A 13513-nucleotide genomic window follows, 5' to 3' on the forward strand; every position below is an offset into this window, starting at 1 on the left:
ATCGTCTTCAAATCCGCCGTCTAGAGTGTCGTCTGCAACATCATCCGCAACATCGTCTATATCATCGTCCGTGGTATCGCCGCTATCATCCGACTCCCCGTCTCCCGCCGCGTCTATATCCCGTGCCCGTGCCGTGTCCGTAGTGGTTCTAGGAGGTTGTAAAACCCATCCAGGGATACCTTGTCGGTCGAAGAAGCTCATAAGCGACAAGAGGTCCGCAGCAGTGCGCCGCTTCGACCGGATATGGTCAAAGGATATCTGCCATGTCGTGAGGATCGCGTTGGACGCGCCTCCATCCCGTCGCAGGTCGCCGCCGTCGTACCCCAGCAGCCGGGCCCTCCTACGCTCGTTTTCCCGAAACTCAGCCAGGTATTTCTCAGCCGAGCTCCGCGGCGCCCGTGCCTGGATGTACGCGGCCGCCTGGCTGATGGCTAGCGGGACAAGGTCGAGCGCCTCCACGAGATCGGCCGCCACATCTGGATTTGCCGGCGATCCCAGCTTTTTCTCCAGGAGTGTAAGTGCATCCGCCTGCGCCATCGGTCCGATATCGATCATGTTCTGACGGCGGCCAGTCAGCCTGAAAGCCAAGTCCTTGTTGCGAGTGGTTATGATAATCGATCCGTTTCGGCTTTGTGGTAGGTATGTCGCAAACGGCCGCCTATCGCGCGCATCGCTGTTAGTCGCGCCGTGGGCATGATCTACGTTATAGAACACGTCGCGGTCGTCGGCGCTGTCAAGGACCACAATCCATTTGCCGTTCCGTTCATTGGACAGCCAGCTGTACACAAGCTGTGGGATATCGGCTTTGGGTTGGTTACGGCCGGCAAGCTTGATGGCGTCGGCGATCATCCTAAAGCCCTCTTCGACGCGCGCCTGTGTGCCAGCGTGGACCCAGAACACCCATGTATCAGGCTGCCCCGCGGCGATTCGGTGGGCGTATTCGATGGCCAGTTGCGACTTGCCCACGCCGCCGAGGCCCACGAGGGCCACCCGACCGGCCGGCTCAGAGCATCGCTTGTCGATCTGGTCGAGAATGTCTCCGCGGTCGACAAAATCGACATCGCGGGAGAAGGGGATGGTCGCAAACGGTTGCGGCGGCGTCTCTGGTCGTTCTGGGAATGTCAGTGGGTACAGCATCCCTCGGCTCGGGCGCGCCAAATCTTACCCGGCGGTAGATGGAATTCCGTGTTGATTGACCCATAATTCTGCCCCACCTGGATACCCTGGCGCTGGGGCCCGAAAGACGCGGAGGGCGTTTGTGACATCTCTGCGATCGAGTCTGTTGTCGACCATCCTGTCGAACGACGGGCTGCTGGTGATGTTTTTACCATGCAGGTGAAGGTTATGCGGCTGATCATTCCTGCCCAACCAGCCCGTCACCATCTGCCCACCGTGAGGCTGGGTCAGCTCTCTCTTTCAGCCTCAGTTGCGTGCTAGCCACAGCGAGTGTGGCGTAGCTGATGACTCAGACACCAACATGACCCCTCCCTGACCTGCTTCGCGAAGATTCATGCCGACAAGCCAGAATATCGCAGCATCGCAGCATACCAATGGCTCCGCAACTCGCTCCCTCACAACGTGAACAGGTCCATGCTATGATACTCCGTGACTTGCCCAATGACGTGATAGCCGAAACCGTCGAGTACAGTAAGCGCGCAGTTCGCAGAATCCGATTGAGACTTCAGCGGTTCGGAACAACGACAAGCCCCCCGAACCGCGTAGGCCGCGAGTCGAAGATAACGCCCCTCATGCGCGATGCATTCCTTGAACAGCTAGCAAATCGACCCGATATGTTTCGATACGAGATGATCGATTTCCTGTACGATAGTTTCGGCCTCGAGGTGTCCCCGGCCACCATTTCTCGAACCCTGAAGACGGAAAGATGGACCAGGAAGACCAATGGCCGTATAGCGAAACAACGGAACCCGGAACTACGGGAGCTGTACCTCTATAAACTTTCTGATTGCCGATCGTATCAGCTGGTCTTTATCGACGAGTCTGGCTGTGATAAACGGGGCGGACACCGACGCCAGGGATGGGCGCCGAGTGGAGCAACGCCTGTGCAGGTTGACGAGTTCAACCGGGAACAACGGTTTCAGATTCTTGCTGCGTATACACAGCGTGGCGTTAGACTGGCGCGTATCTACCCTGGATCCACCGATGCTGTTATATTTGAGGATTTTATTGACCAGCTGCTGCACCACTGTGGTAAATGGCCGGAGCCGAATTCGGTCCTTTGTTATGGATAATGCCTCCATCCATCGCTCAGAGAGACTTGAGCAAATGTGCATCGACGCTGGAGTAAGGCTCATTAAACTGGCGCCCTACTCGCCAGACATGAACCCGATCGAGGAGCTTTTTGCAGAGATCAAGACATACATCAAACAGCAGCGGTGTGACGGATCGTCTCTCAACCACACTCTGAAAGGGTTCACTGAAGGTATGACGTAAGGGTTGTGATCCGGTGAAGCCAAAAGGTTCACAACAAGATAATGATCTGGTCTCAATGTTCACAGCGTCGTGCAAGTTGCAATGAACAAGTTGTATTGCTTACTGGAGAACTCCCAGAGTCCTCCAGAACGAGTGACTATATATCACCTGGATCACCATTCTTCCCTAGTGATCCCTGGTGTCGGCTCACCTGGATCACGATGCCCAGTCTGGTCCTGATCATGATCCCGTTTTAATTGGCTACTTAATGATTGGCTGTCAGTCCGTCCTGCATTCTGACTTGTGGGTCCTTTGGCCGTTCCTCAGGCCAACCCATGACAGTACGGCTGGAATATGGGCGACCCTTTTGTATAGCGGGGGATGGTATGCATGGTCGCAAGGGAGATACGATATTGCGCAGCAGATGGTGGGCAAGGCAAGGAAGGTTCGTCAGAGAAGATTTGGAAGAGAAGATGTGGCGACTCTGGCAAGTATATCGTTATTTGCCTTGGTCCAGAAGGACCAGGGCCGGTGGTCAGAGGCCGAGAAGCTGGAGGTGCAGGTGATGGAGACGAGCAAGACCAAGCTCGGGGCCGATCACCCCAACACGCTGTCGAGCATGAATAACCTAGCTTTCACTTGGCAAAATCAAGGTCGCCACGCAGATGCTTTAGCACTGATGGAGGACTGTGCCCAGGCTCGGCGGCGAGTGCTTGGGGAAGAGCACCCATATACGCTGTTGTCTTTAGCCGCTGTTGCTAAGTGGAGTAGCTAGTTATTTATTTATAAGGAATCTGGAGTCACCATGGTATAAGTGCATAACTTGCAGTTATCCCGTGTTACCCTTTGCAGCGTTGATTGGCTGGCGTCTGCCAACCTCAAACTCGCTTCCAGTGCTGAGCCGCGCAAGCCAAAAGCGGCGAGTGGGTTCTCCAGTTTTGGAGCTTACTTGTAGCTGTGCGGAGCTGGTACTAGCGCACAGTGTCAGCGACAGCCCAAGGGTGGAACTGGCCCGTGCGGAGAAAGTTTGAACTAAAAAATTCTGGACACTATTTTCGGTCCTTACTGTAAGCAAGCAAGCAAGCTTGATCTAGAGCTGATACAGGGTTGGGTTTTGCCGCCCCCCGCATCACGACCGAGTCAGAGTTGAGCGTGTTTGTTTCTGTTTCTCAGAAGCTTGAGTCACGACCTTACTGACGGTTTGTATGATAGTGCTTTGGGTGGCGTGATATTGGGGGTCCATCGATCTGGCCTGGCGTGTTTGTTTCTGTTTCTCAGATAGCTGAGTCAAGACCTGACTGTCTGATGATAATGCTCTCCGTGGCGTGTTTGTTTCTTAGAAACCGAGTCAAGACCTGAATGTTTGTATGATAAAGCCCTCGGTGGCATGATATTGGGGACATCGATCGATCTGGGTCTGACTAGGCTGGCCTGGTCTGGCTGGGCTGGAGTGCCTGGGTTGGGTGAGTTGGTGTTTGAGCTCGTTGTAGTCGTGCGACACGACGTCTGATGTGAGAATTATAGCCTCGAGAGCACTTTTCCAAGATTTGGTGGTTTGATGATACGTCTGGGTGGCGTGATATTGGGATCTAGGTCGGGCTTTAGGCTTTCGGTCTCAGTCTTGGGACGTCTGATGTGAGAAAGTGAAGTCTGCCATTCGTTAGTGAAGCATGTGCTAACCGATGTTTCCCGGTTTTGATAGCTGTTGGTGGTCTGATGGTATGTCGTTGGCCTTTCGCAAGACAGTTGCTGAGTCGCAAGGAGATACAACTGAGGGGGCCAGACTCCAGAGGATTGAATGAGAGGTAGTCGTGTGAAATGAGCTATCTGTCCGTCACGCTTATCTGTCGTGTGGATATTCGTCGTATAGTTATATATCGTGTGGTTATATATCGTGTGGATTTGTGAACACGCAGGTATAGATAATTACAGGTATCCATCGTGCGGACATATGAACTTGTAGGTACAGATACAAGTGTCCGTCGTGTGGATATCTGTCGTGTGGTCGTGTGGTTATTTGTCGTGTGGATATGTGAACTTGGAGTGTGGATATCGGTACTTTAGTTTGGCTTTGGTATGTGGCTGGGTCGAGGTAGCGGTGTTGTATACTCTGCACCTGGCTACGGCGAGTCATCATATCTGGAGAAGAAGGCTCGCTATGGCCAAAAAAAGCGGCACACCAAGTCCCTGGATAACTTTGCTAGAAAAGTGAAAAAAGACCAAAAAGAATAAACCAAAAAAGGGAAAGAAGAGAAAAGGGAATAAATCCAAAAAGTGAAAAAAGACAAACAAGAGTATATCAGTCAAAATTTACCAAGATTTGATCGAATGTTAATGGATTGGACTTGAGCTATCTGTTTTAGTGTGTCGCTTTTTTTTGGCCACAGCGAGGAAGGTCCTTCAGGACAGTTGATGACCGTCTCGACTGTCATTACTCGACCTGGGCCGTGTCGGGATTCGTTTTACGGACTATCCAGAGGGGGAGATTGGCTGGGAAGGGTACTGCGGGATAGACGGCGTGCTTTGTCATGTTGTAACCGTCAATACGCCCCTCTGGTGTTTACTTCTTGTGTGAAGTGGGCAGGCGACGTGAGATCTGAACGACAATATCTTCGAACAGCCCATTATGGGACCCGCGACTAATACCCGGATATTGGCGGGAGAAGTGGGCGACGACAGGGTCAATGTCACCTTCTCTCTGGTTATGACCAACTAGTTAGATATTCGCTACTTCAGAAGCAGCATTGTGCTTTCTCTAGGACGGAATAGACCACGTAGTACATCCATCTATAACGAAATATCAGATACCTATCCAACAAAACTAAATCAAGAAGAGTACAAAGTACGTCTCATAACAACCCAAAGGCCATTGACAAAAATATACGATCGTCTCAATCTTCCAAATATACCCCCCTACAATAGATACCTAGCGGCGGACAAAACACCATTACCGTCATGGACCAGCGAAATATAAACCCGTAATGCAACACCACAACCCTGCTGTCGTAGTTCTCGCCTACTTTTCACTGTGCACACGATTCCAAATGGTCAACGCCAAAAGGGTCCAGAGAAAGGGTTCTTCCACTCGCCATTATCGTGAAGACAATAAATGACCACGACAGGGTAGGCCAAGAAGCCAAAAAAACCTCCCTACACTCCCAGTGCACCCTCGGATGACAGCTGGCATGCTTTCACAGGCTTAACTCACCGTCAAACAACTCAATTAACACCTACCCTTAAATAACACATATAACACACACAAGCAGGTGACGGAACCGACAACAGTCAGACATAGCACATACACAGCCGTAGGATGAGAACAGCAGAGAGTAGAGGTATCAAGTCAATCAAGCCTTTTGATAACATAACAACTCCTAGACGCGGGCGGGGAACCCACGAAAGGAGATATAGGGGATACAATAAATACAAAACTCGAAATAAACGGAATAAGGGACAGGAAAGAAGTAAAGAAGGAAGAGGAGAATGTAAGAAGAAAAGGAAGGGGAAGCGGGAAGGGGAAGGAGGAGAAAGGGGGAAGAGAGAACGTAATTAACGAGAGGAGGTCCCATCCGTCTCTTTTAACTCTTAACTCCCTGCTCACCAGACATCAGAATCAACAACCTCCTCCAAAATACCACGAGACATCCTCACAACCACTCAGCTAGCCAGACATCAGATACACACCTCATCTCCCCCTTCCTTCCCTTTCTTCCCTTCCTCACCCACCCTAACCTCCCTCTCATTCTCCCTTTCCGCGTCTCTTCCACCCTCTAGTCAGACGGCTTAATAATAGTATACGTCCCATCAGGCGACGCAACAATCGTAATCCCACACGACTTCAAGAAAGCCGCCAACTGCTCAATAGCGTACCGTTCCTCGGGTGTTTTCGCATCGCTATGAATCAGCGTCTCAAACGCGATCTCAGCACCATCCAGGTTCGGGCAGGCGACAGTATCGACGCCGCCGTCCCGCTTTCCGGGGGTGAAGCTGCTGCCGGTGCCGGGCGGGGCCGAGATGCCCGTGACGCCGGCGATGTAGGTTAGCGCAGCCTTGATGGCGGCGATGTCTTGGAGGTCCTCGGTGGTTTTGTGTTGTTTGTTTTGCAGGCGGATGAGTTCGGCTTCGAGCTCGATGATGACTTGCTTGGGGTTGGAGGCGAAGTCCGGCGGGAGGACGAAGCCGCGCTTGCCCGGGGTGAAGGTGGAGCCCGAACCCGGGAGGGTGGCGAGGTACTTGAGGGCGGCTTTGATGGCGGCAATGTCCTGGCGGTCTTGCTTGGTTTTGTTTTTCTTGTTCTGCAGGCGGGTGAGTTCGGCCTTGAGCTCGGCGATGGCCTTCTTCGGGTTGGTGGTGAAGTCGGGGGGGAGCACGACGGAGCGCTTCTTGGTGCTGGGGTTGACACCGCCGCCGATGGGGGTGAGGAAGCATGGGGGTTGCTCGTTGAGGGGAACGTCGGTCAAGCACTCGGGGAGTTCTGGGTCTCCCGGGGTGATGGTGCCGGAGCCATCGCCGATGGTGATCTGTCGCTTGGCCTTGGTGCTGGGCTCGATGGGGCCAGTGATGGGAGCCAGTAGGCAAGGGGGTTGCTCGTTGACGGGGATGCCGGCCAAGCAGGTAGGGAGCTCGTCTCCGTCACCGGGGGTGATGGTCGTGGAGCCACCGCCGATGGTAGCCTGGCGCTTCGCCTTGGTGCTCGGTTCGATGGGACCGACAATAGGGGGAAGCAGGCAAGGCGGCTGTTCGTTGAGGGGGACATCTGTGAAACACGGAGGGTAGTTGTTGGGGTCGCCGGGGATGAAGACGCCCGACCCGGGTCCGATCCAGATTTGCCGCTCTTCGACTGTCTTTGCGACCGGCAGGGCCTGGACGGCGGCGAAGCCGACCAGGGACAACGCGAGAGTTGACCCAACCATGGCTGCGGTGATGGGGAGTTTGCCCTTTCTCGGTGAATAAGGGGTATTGACTAAGGTAAGGAGTTGCCGTGGGTAGGCGGCCAACAGGGTCAGGTGCAGGCTTCAAAGGGGCAGAGTCTGTGGCCGTAAAACCAACGCAAAGACCGGTCCCTCAACCTGGCGAAGGGCGTCGCGTGTTGATATACGTCGCGCAGCGCTGTGCAGATGCAATATCGTTAATCTGGCCTCTGTCGTCGTGGCCCACGGGCCGAATGATTATAGCAGCCATCGGCGACATGTCGCGGTGGTCCCGCTCGAGGGGCCACACGCAGCGCGAGCGAGCGTAGAGTGGCGGGAGTGGTGACATGGGCCGGCCGCATCACGATCGTTGTTCGTTTGGCGGCGATAATATAAGGGCAATATGAAATAGATGAAGTCGTGAAGGCGAGAACCGCGCTTACCAAAGTTGAGGGACGGTTCGGCGTATTTACCCGGGAACTCGGCCATCCCAGGCCGTCCCCTTTGGCCAGATTTGGGCGCCGCGCCTGGGCTTTTGGACGGCAAAGCTGGAAAGCGACTAAAGCAGGCGAGTCAAAAGGTAAGGTAGCACCCCTAGAAAAGATGTTAATTGCCTTGACATTCTCTGCGACCAGAGCCCAACCGGCCAGTTTGGGCCATCGGCAGCGCAGGGCCGTGATAAATCGACAGGTCTGTTTGGGTGAGGCCTGCGGGAAACGCCGTGATGGGCTATTTTTGGGTTTTGTCGTGGTTTGACACGTCCCTATTCCTGGTTATCCTCCCCATGGGGTCTCCGCCGTCGTTCGTGGCACCCGGTTCATGGGCACGTCCACATCCGCAGCGATATTGCTGCAGTGGTAGTCGCTAGCCAGTATGATAGCCGTCGCATGGCCAAGACACCGAGAATAGACCAGCATTCGACGCTCGAGGGCGTACCACCCCCATGGCTGCATCTGGTCGAGTTGACCGGACAAAGGGGTTTATGGTTGCTCCAGCAGCTCGCCGGAGCAGCGGGACGAACAGAAGGAGAAGTCCGTTTCGGTTCGACGAGACACTGGCCTTCATCGTTGGTGGCTACTGTGACATGCCCGCGGTCACTTTACCCGGGGCCTTGGCCCTGCGGCCTGTCCAGCAATGTCGTCTCGCTGGCTCTCCCTGCTCAACACTTGCTGAGCGGCTAACTAACATACTGAAGAGCGATGTTATGACAAGGTGCCGTAAGGAGCTGCCGTCAATGAGTCCTTGGCGTTGGTGTTGCGGGGACAATGGTGCATGCAACGAAGATCGTCCAAGAATAGAAATAAAGTTGGATGAGTAGCTAGACGACCCGGGTTTTTGGAAGTCGTGCCTCATCTCGTTCCGGGAATGAGGAAAGAGACCCGCCGGGACGGCTGGACCCCGTCGTGCCCGTTTGTTGCATCTGGATTGATCCGGCCAGATCCAGGTATGGATCGACGGCAGTCTGTCCAGGCGAGGCGCGACATTGAAATCGCGTTTTTTCTGCTGAGTTTTCTGTGTAGCTTCACTGGTGTAGCTTCACTGGTGTGTCTTCACTGGTGTTTGAGCACGCCGTGTCTGTGGGACAATTTGCGTTGCAGCCGGTTGGGTCTTAGGAAGACGTTCCGCGTCAGGGTTTCGTTACGGAGGTTTGTTAGATGAATCCAGTCAAAACCGTTATCACCCCACCACAACTCGCATTATACGAATATTTTCCAAACCGATTGTATCTCTACTCTGCACAACCACCAGAAATTAAGTCAGTCAGCCGAGAAAGTGAAGATTGAATCTTCGACTCCATCTTCCATTCAATCTTCCATTCAATCTTCCATTCAATCTTCTAAGTATTCAATCTTTAATTTAATCTTCGATGGTAGAACTAGCCCTAACCCTAACCCCAGCCCTCTATAAGAAAGGCCGATGAGCCAGCCTACTTTTTATAACGGGGCTAGGTTTTGGAGCGAGCCTTCCATATATTAAAGATTAAATTGAAGATTGAATTGAAGATTGAATTGAAGATTGAAATTGAATCGAAGATTGAAGAAGTACTATAGGAGGTGTAGGGTTAGGGTTAACTGGTCGAGTCGAGATACATTCGATTGAAGAATCGGTTGCTCAATGCAATTCGGTTGGCGCAAAAAATGAATCTAACGCAAGTGTGGTGGGGCGATAACGGTTTTGACTGGATCCATCTAACAAACCTCCGTATTTCGTGGCTGGATCTCGTCCTGGAACGTCTATTTTAGGTTTTGGTTTAGTGGGCTTGAGCCGTTTACCGGAGAGATCTCGTCGCTGCATGCAAATAAGGACAAGGACGAAGTAGGAGAATTCCACGATGCAAAGCGGCAGAAATTATCCGAATGTGGTATATTAGCTGGACTGAATCGGGATTTCACGTTGAGCTAATAAGAAAGTTGACGTTCAAAGTTGAAGTTCTGGAAGGAAAGTGCAACGCTGAAAGAACCAAGAGCATGGCCGATCGCCAGCTGATGACAGCTGGCCAAACGTGCCTCGGTTGAGCGAAGGAATGAAGGAAGTGGAATCCTCCTTCCTGCTTGTGATGAGCAGATCCCAACAAAATCGAGCCATTGCGCGGCCAACGTAACTGAACATTAAAAGTGGAAATTCATCATTTGAAATTTTGTTGTGATGTAAAAAGATAGTTGCATCATCTGTGCCCTCTTGAATATTCTGCGCATTGCGATTGAGATTGCTTGGATACCCGCTGTTTACTCATCTCATCTCATCTCATCTCATCTCATCAATTATATCGGCCGGGAAAGACAAGAAAAGGCCAGAATTAGACCCAAATAGCCTGCACACCAACCTCATCTCACAGCCATGCCCTCAAAAACCATCAACGCCGGCCCAGCGCCAACACCCACCCGGCAATCCTCCCGACTCCGACAGCGCCAACCCCAGACCCAAACCCAAACCAGCCCCGAGACCAATGACACCACCGCCATCCCCCAAACCACCAAAGAAACCCTCACCACGGCCGCCACAGCAGCAGCCACAACAACAAAAGACACCGCAGCCGCACTTCTCAACCCCCTCCTCCACTGGGACGACCTCCCCCCCTGGCGACGGGACAACCCCTCCATCCTCCAGGGCTACCGGCCAACTTCCCAGTCCTGGCGAGGCTCACTCCGCAGCCTGGGATACCTGCACAACGAGTCGGTGAATATCTGGACACATCTCCTCGGGGCAGTGTTTGTGTCGCTTTTGGTGGGGTCGCTTCTGCTGGTGGGGGTTGTCGTGGGTGAGAGGGGTTTTGGGGACGGGTTTGGGTTTAGGTTGGGGAGTGGGCTTGGGCTTGGGGACCTGGGGGTGAAGGTGGAAGAAGCGGTTTGGGGGTTGGTAGAGGTGGGGAAGGGGTATGTGTCGACGGCGAGCGGGGCGGATGTGGTGGTGCTGGGGTGTTTTTTTGGCGGTGCTTTTTGTTGTCTTGGGATGAGCGCGACGTATCATATGTTGTGTAATCATAGTGAGGCGGTGGCAAGGGTGGGGAATAAGTTGGATTATACGGGGATTGTGTTCTTGATTGTGGGGAGTTATGTGCCGTCGTTGTGGTATGGGTTTTATTGTCGTGCCGCGTTGTTGACGGGGTATATTGGGGCTGTAAGTTTTTTCTTTTCTTTTCTTTCTGGGGGCTGTTGTCAGGGGCGCTCAACTGACTGACGACGACGATAGATTGTACTGCTTGGATCGGGTTGCTTGGTAGTCTCTTGGTTCGAGCACTTCCGCACCCCCGCCTGGCGGCCGTACCGCGCGCTGATGTTTGTTGGCCTCGGCATGTCGGGCGTGGTGCCGATCCTGCATGCGCTGGAGTTCTATGGGTTCAGCGAGCTAGACAACCGGATGGGCCTGAGCTGGATCCTCCTGGAAGGCTGCCTGTACACCTTTGGCGCGTTTTTATATGCGGTGCGTCCCCCTAACCTGCCGAGGTTTTTCCGTCGGTTTGGTCTGGATGGCTGCTAACTTGACAACAGGCCCGTTTCCCGGAGCGCAAATTCCCCGGCGCCTTTGACATCTGGGGTAGCTCCCACCAGATATTCCACGTTTGTGTCCTACTCGCTGCGGCATGCCATTTTGGTGCTATGGCTCAGGCGTTCAACTTTCACCACCATGCTCTTGGATCGCAGTGTTAGTTTTCCATCGCATAGACACGGATAGACGGCGAAAGATGAATAGAAGAATAGATGTATTACAACCCTTTAAGCTACCAAATAGCCCCCACAGAGTAGCGTAGCTCACTCCACCCCCAAATCCATCACCTTAACCAGCCCCGACGCCATGGCACACGCAGCCCAGCAGCTAAACTGCAGATTCGGATTCCACACCGCCGTGGTCACCCGCGTCAGGGGCTCATGGATCACCACCCGCGATGCCAGCTTCTCATCCAGTTCCGCCTCACGATCTTCGCCATCTTCATCCGCCGCAGCTGCTGCTGCTCCCGTCTTCTTCCGCTTGGGAGCCTTCTTCTTTTTAGCAGCCCTTTTCTTCCGGTCCATCTCCTTACGCTTTTCCGTCCGTGGATCATCATTCTCCTCCGGGAGAAACCCCTGCAATATCCTCACCGCGCCTCGTAAGCCGGATGGTGAAGCTGCTTCTCCAGATTCCATCGCCGGATCAGACAAAACCGCTGGCTCGTCAGAAACATCAGCCGACACCAGCGGCCGGTACTCGTGCTCAAAGACCTTGAGTTTACGCAGCGGTTCACCCTTCTGCTTAAAAAGCTTCTGCAGCGCATTACACGCAAACACGGACCCATCCGCACACCCCACCAGCACAAACGGATGTGTCGTCCCCGCCGACACACACATCAGCGTGTTCGGCCCTGTCGTGATGCTGCGCGCTTGGCAGAAAAACCTATGGTGCAGAAACGCGATGGTCGTGTTCGGGGTGGATGAAGGGTACAAAGCCAAAAACCCTTGCATGGGTTCGTTCCAGCAGAGGAGGTTGGGTTGGAAGGAGATGGCGGGGACCGGGAAGTAGGTCATTTCGGAGGTGGGCTGGGAGAGGTCGGTGAGGGTGGCACAGCCGCCGACGGGAATGGAGGCGACGAGGAAAGGGTTGGAGGGGTAGGCCGAGCAGATGTCGATTATGTAGGTGGTGTGGGCGCCGACGCGTTGGAGGAGTTGGCGCGGGTAGAGGGACCAGAGGGTGACGGAGCCGTCGGAGTGGCCGAGAGCGAGCCGGTTGGTGTTGACCCAGGTTAGGCAGGTTACGCTGGTGTTGTAGTCGTCTGTTAGGCCGAGCGTTGCGAGGGGGGTTTCGAGCCATTCTGAGGGTGTTAGCCGGCTATTTGATACTTGGGAAAGGGATAATATGAGAACATACCGTAAACAGGCGCATCCGCGTCTTTAACAACCCTAGCCTCGATAACACGCGCAAGCCCGTCATCCGTTAACATCGCCAGCACCCCATACACCCCCGATCCGTCCAGCGGTACGGGGCAAAACGCGAGTCTCTTTGCCCGTCCCCAGTCGAAACATTGAGCGCCGAGAAACCGTGGGGGATCTGCTGAAGGACACGCCAGATGGCCTGCGGGCTTCTTATCACTGGGTGTGAACTGCCACAGCTGGATGGATCCCGTCGATTTAGACTCTGGCGTTGCTGCTGCTGCTGCTGCTGCTGCTGCTGCGATATCTGGCACCTCATTATCCCGTCGGCGAATGGGCTTTTGGTCAGAGAAAGGGATCGTAGCGATAGCCAGGACTTGGATGTCTTCGCGGATGAGCGGTGCCCAGGACATGGCTAGCGGGATACCGCCAACGTCAAACATCCAGCCGCCCGATACCTCTTCCTCTTCTTCTTTCTCTTCTTCCCTTCTGTTTGTACCTCCCCCATCGTGTCCACCACGTCCCATCGGTCGACCAGACAACGCACTCATCGCAACCCCCATACGCTGCGTCAGTCTAACCTCCTCCTGCATCGCCCACGGCCCAACCACCGTGGCCAGATCCCCCTCACCCTGTGGTACAAACCGCTGCGCTTCCTCCGGCGTCAACACATGCGCTCTCTGAACTCCCACCATCTCCGTCTCATCACCATCACCGCCCACGCTCTCCATCCCTTCCTGCTGCTGTTGTAGTTGTTGTTGCTCCCTCCGTCCCAACTCCTCCCTAACCCCCCTCCAATCCCCCATCCACCTAACCCCCCGTTCCCTCTGC

The 13513-nt window shown here is 54.1% G+C and overlaps 5 protein-coding genes across 5 annotated transcripts; 2 read left to right on the forward strand and 3 right to left on the reverse strand.

Moving 5' to 3' along the window:
* Window positions 1-105: 105 nt before the first annotated feature.
* C8A04DRAFT_16167 (P-loop containing nucleoside triphosphate hydrolase protein) lies at window positions 106-1137 on the reverse strand (the record flags this gene model as incomplete). The annotated part of the gene is made up of 1 exon (XM_062778752.1): window positions 106-1137. A coding segment is annotated over one exon (1032 nt), but the record flags the coding sequence as incomplete, so codon positions are not given.
* A 1561-nt stretch (window positions 1138-2698) lies between these two features.
* Window positions 2699-3205, forward strand: C8A04DRAFT_16166 (uncharacterized protein; the record flags this gene model as incomplete). Its single annotated transcript, XM_062778751.1, has 1 exon — window positions 2699-3205. The coding sequence occupies one exon, from the start codon at window positions 2699-2701 to the stop codon at window positions 3203-3205; it is 507 nt and encodes a 168-aa protein (XP_062632465.1).
* Window positions 3206-6200: 2995 nt separating this feature from the next.
* Window positions 6201-7343, reverse strand: C8A04DRAFT_33443 (uncharacterized protein; the record flags this gene model as incomplete). The annotated part of the gene is made up of 1 exon (XM_062782463.1): window positions 6201-7343. The coding sequence occupies one exon, from the start codon at window positions 7341-7343 to the stop codon at window positions 6201-6203; it is 1143 nt and encodes a 380-aa protein (XP_062632466.1).
* Window positions 7344-10178: 2835 nt separating this feature from the next.
* C8A04DRAFT_33444 (uncharacterized protein) lies at window positions 10179-11488 on the forward strand (the record flags this gene model as incomplete). The annotated part of the gene is made up of 3 exons (XM_062782464.1): window positions 10179-10958; window positions 11031-11261; window positions 11330-11488. 3 exons carry the CDS (start codon window positions 10179-10181, stop codon window positions 11486-11488), a joined length of 1170 nt encoding a protein of 389 aa, XP_062632467.1.
* Window positions 11489-11590: 102 nt separating this feature from the next.
* C8A04DRAFT_16168 (uncharacterized protein) lies at window positions 11591-13377 on the reverse strand (the record flags this gene model as incomplete). Its single annotated transcript, XM_062778753.1, has 4 exons — window positions 11591-12624; window positions 12681-12945; window positions 12997-13160; window positions 13203-13377. The coding sequence occupies 4 exons, from the start codon at window positions 13375-13377 to the stop codon at window positions 11591-11593; spliced, it is 1638 nt and encodes a 545-aa protein (XP_062632468.1).
* Window positions 13378-13513: the final 136 nt, after the last annotated feature.

Source organism: Dichotomopilus funicola (assembly GCF_033296635.1).
Source record: "Dichotomopilus funicola strain CBS 141.50 unplaced genomic scaffold C8A04scaffold_148, whole genome shotgun sequence".
NCBI classification, from domain to species: Eukaryota; Fungi; Ascomycota; class Sordariomycetes; order Sordariales; family Chaetomiaceae; genus Dichotomopilus; species Dichotomopilus funicola.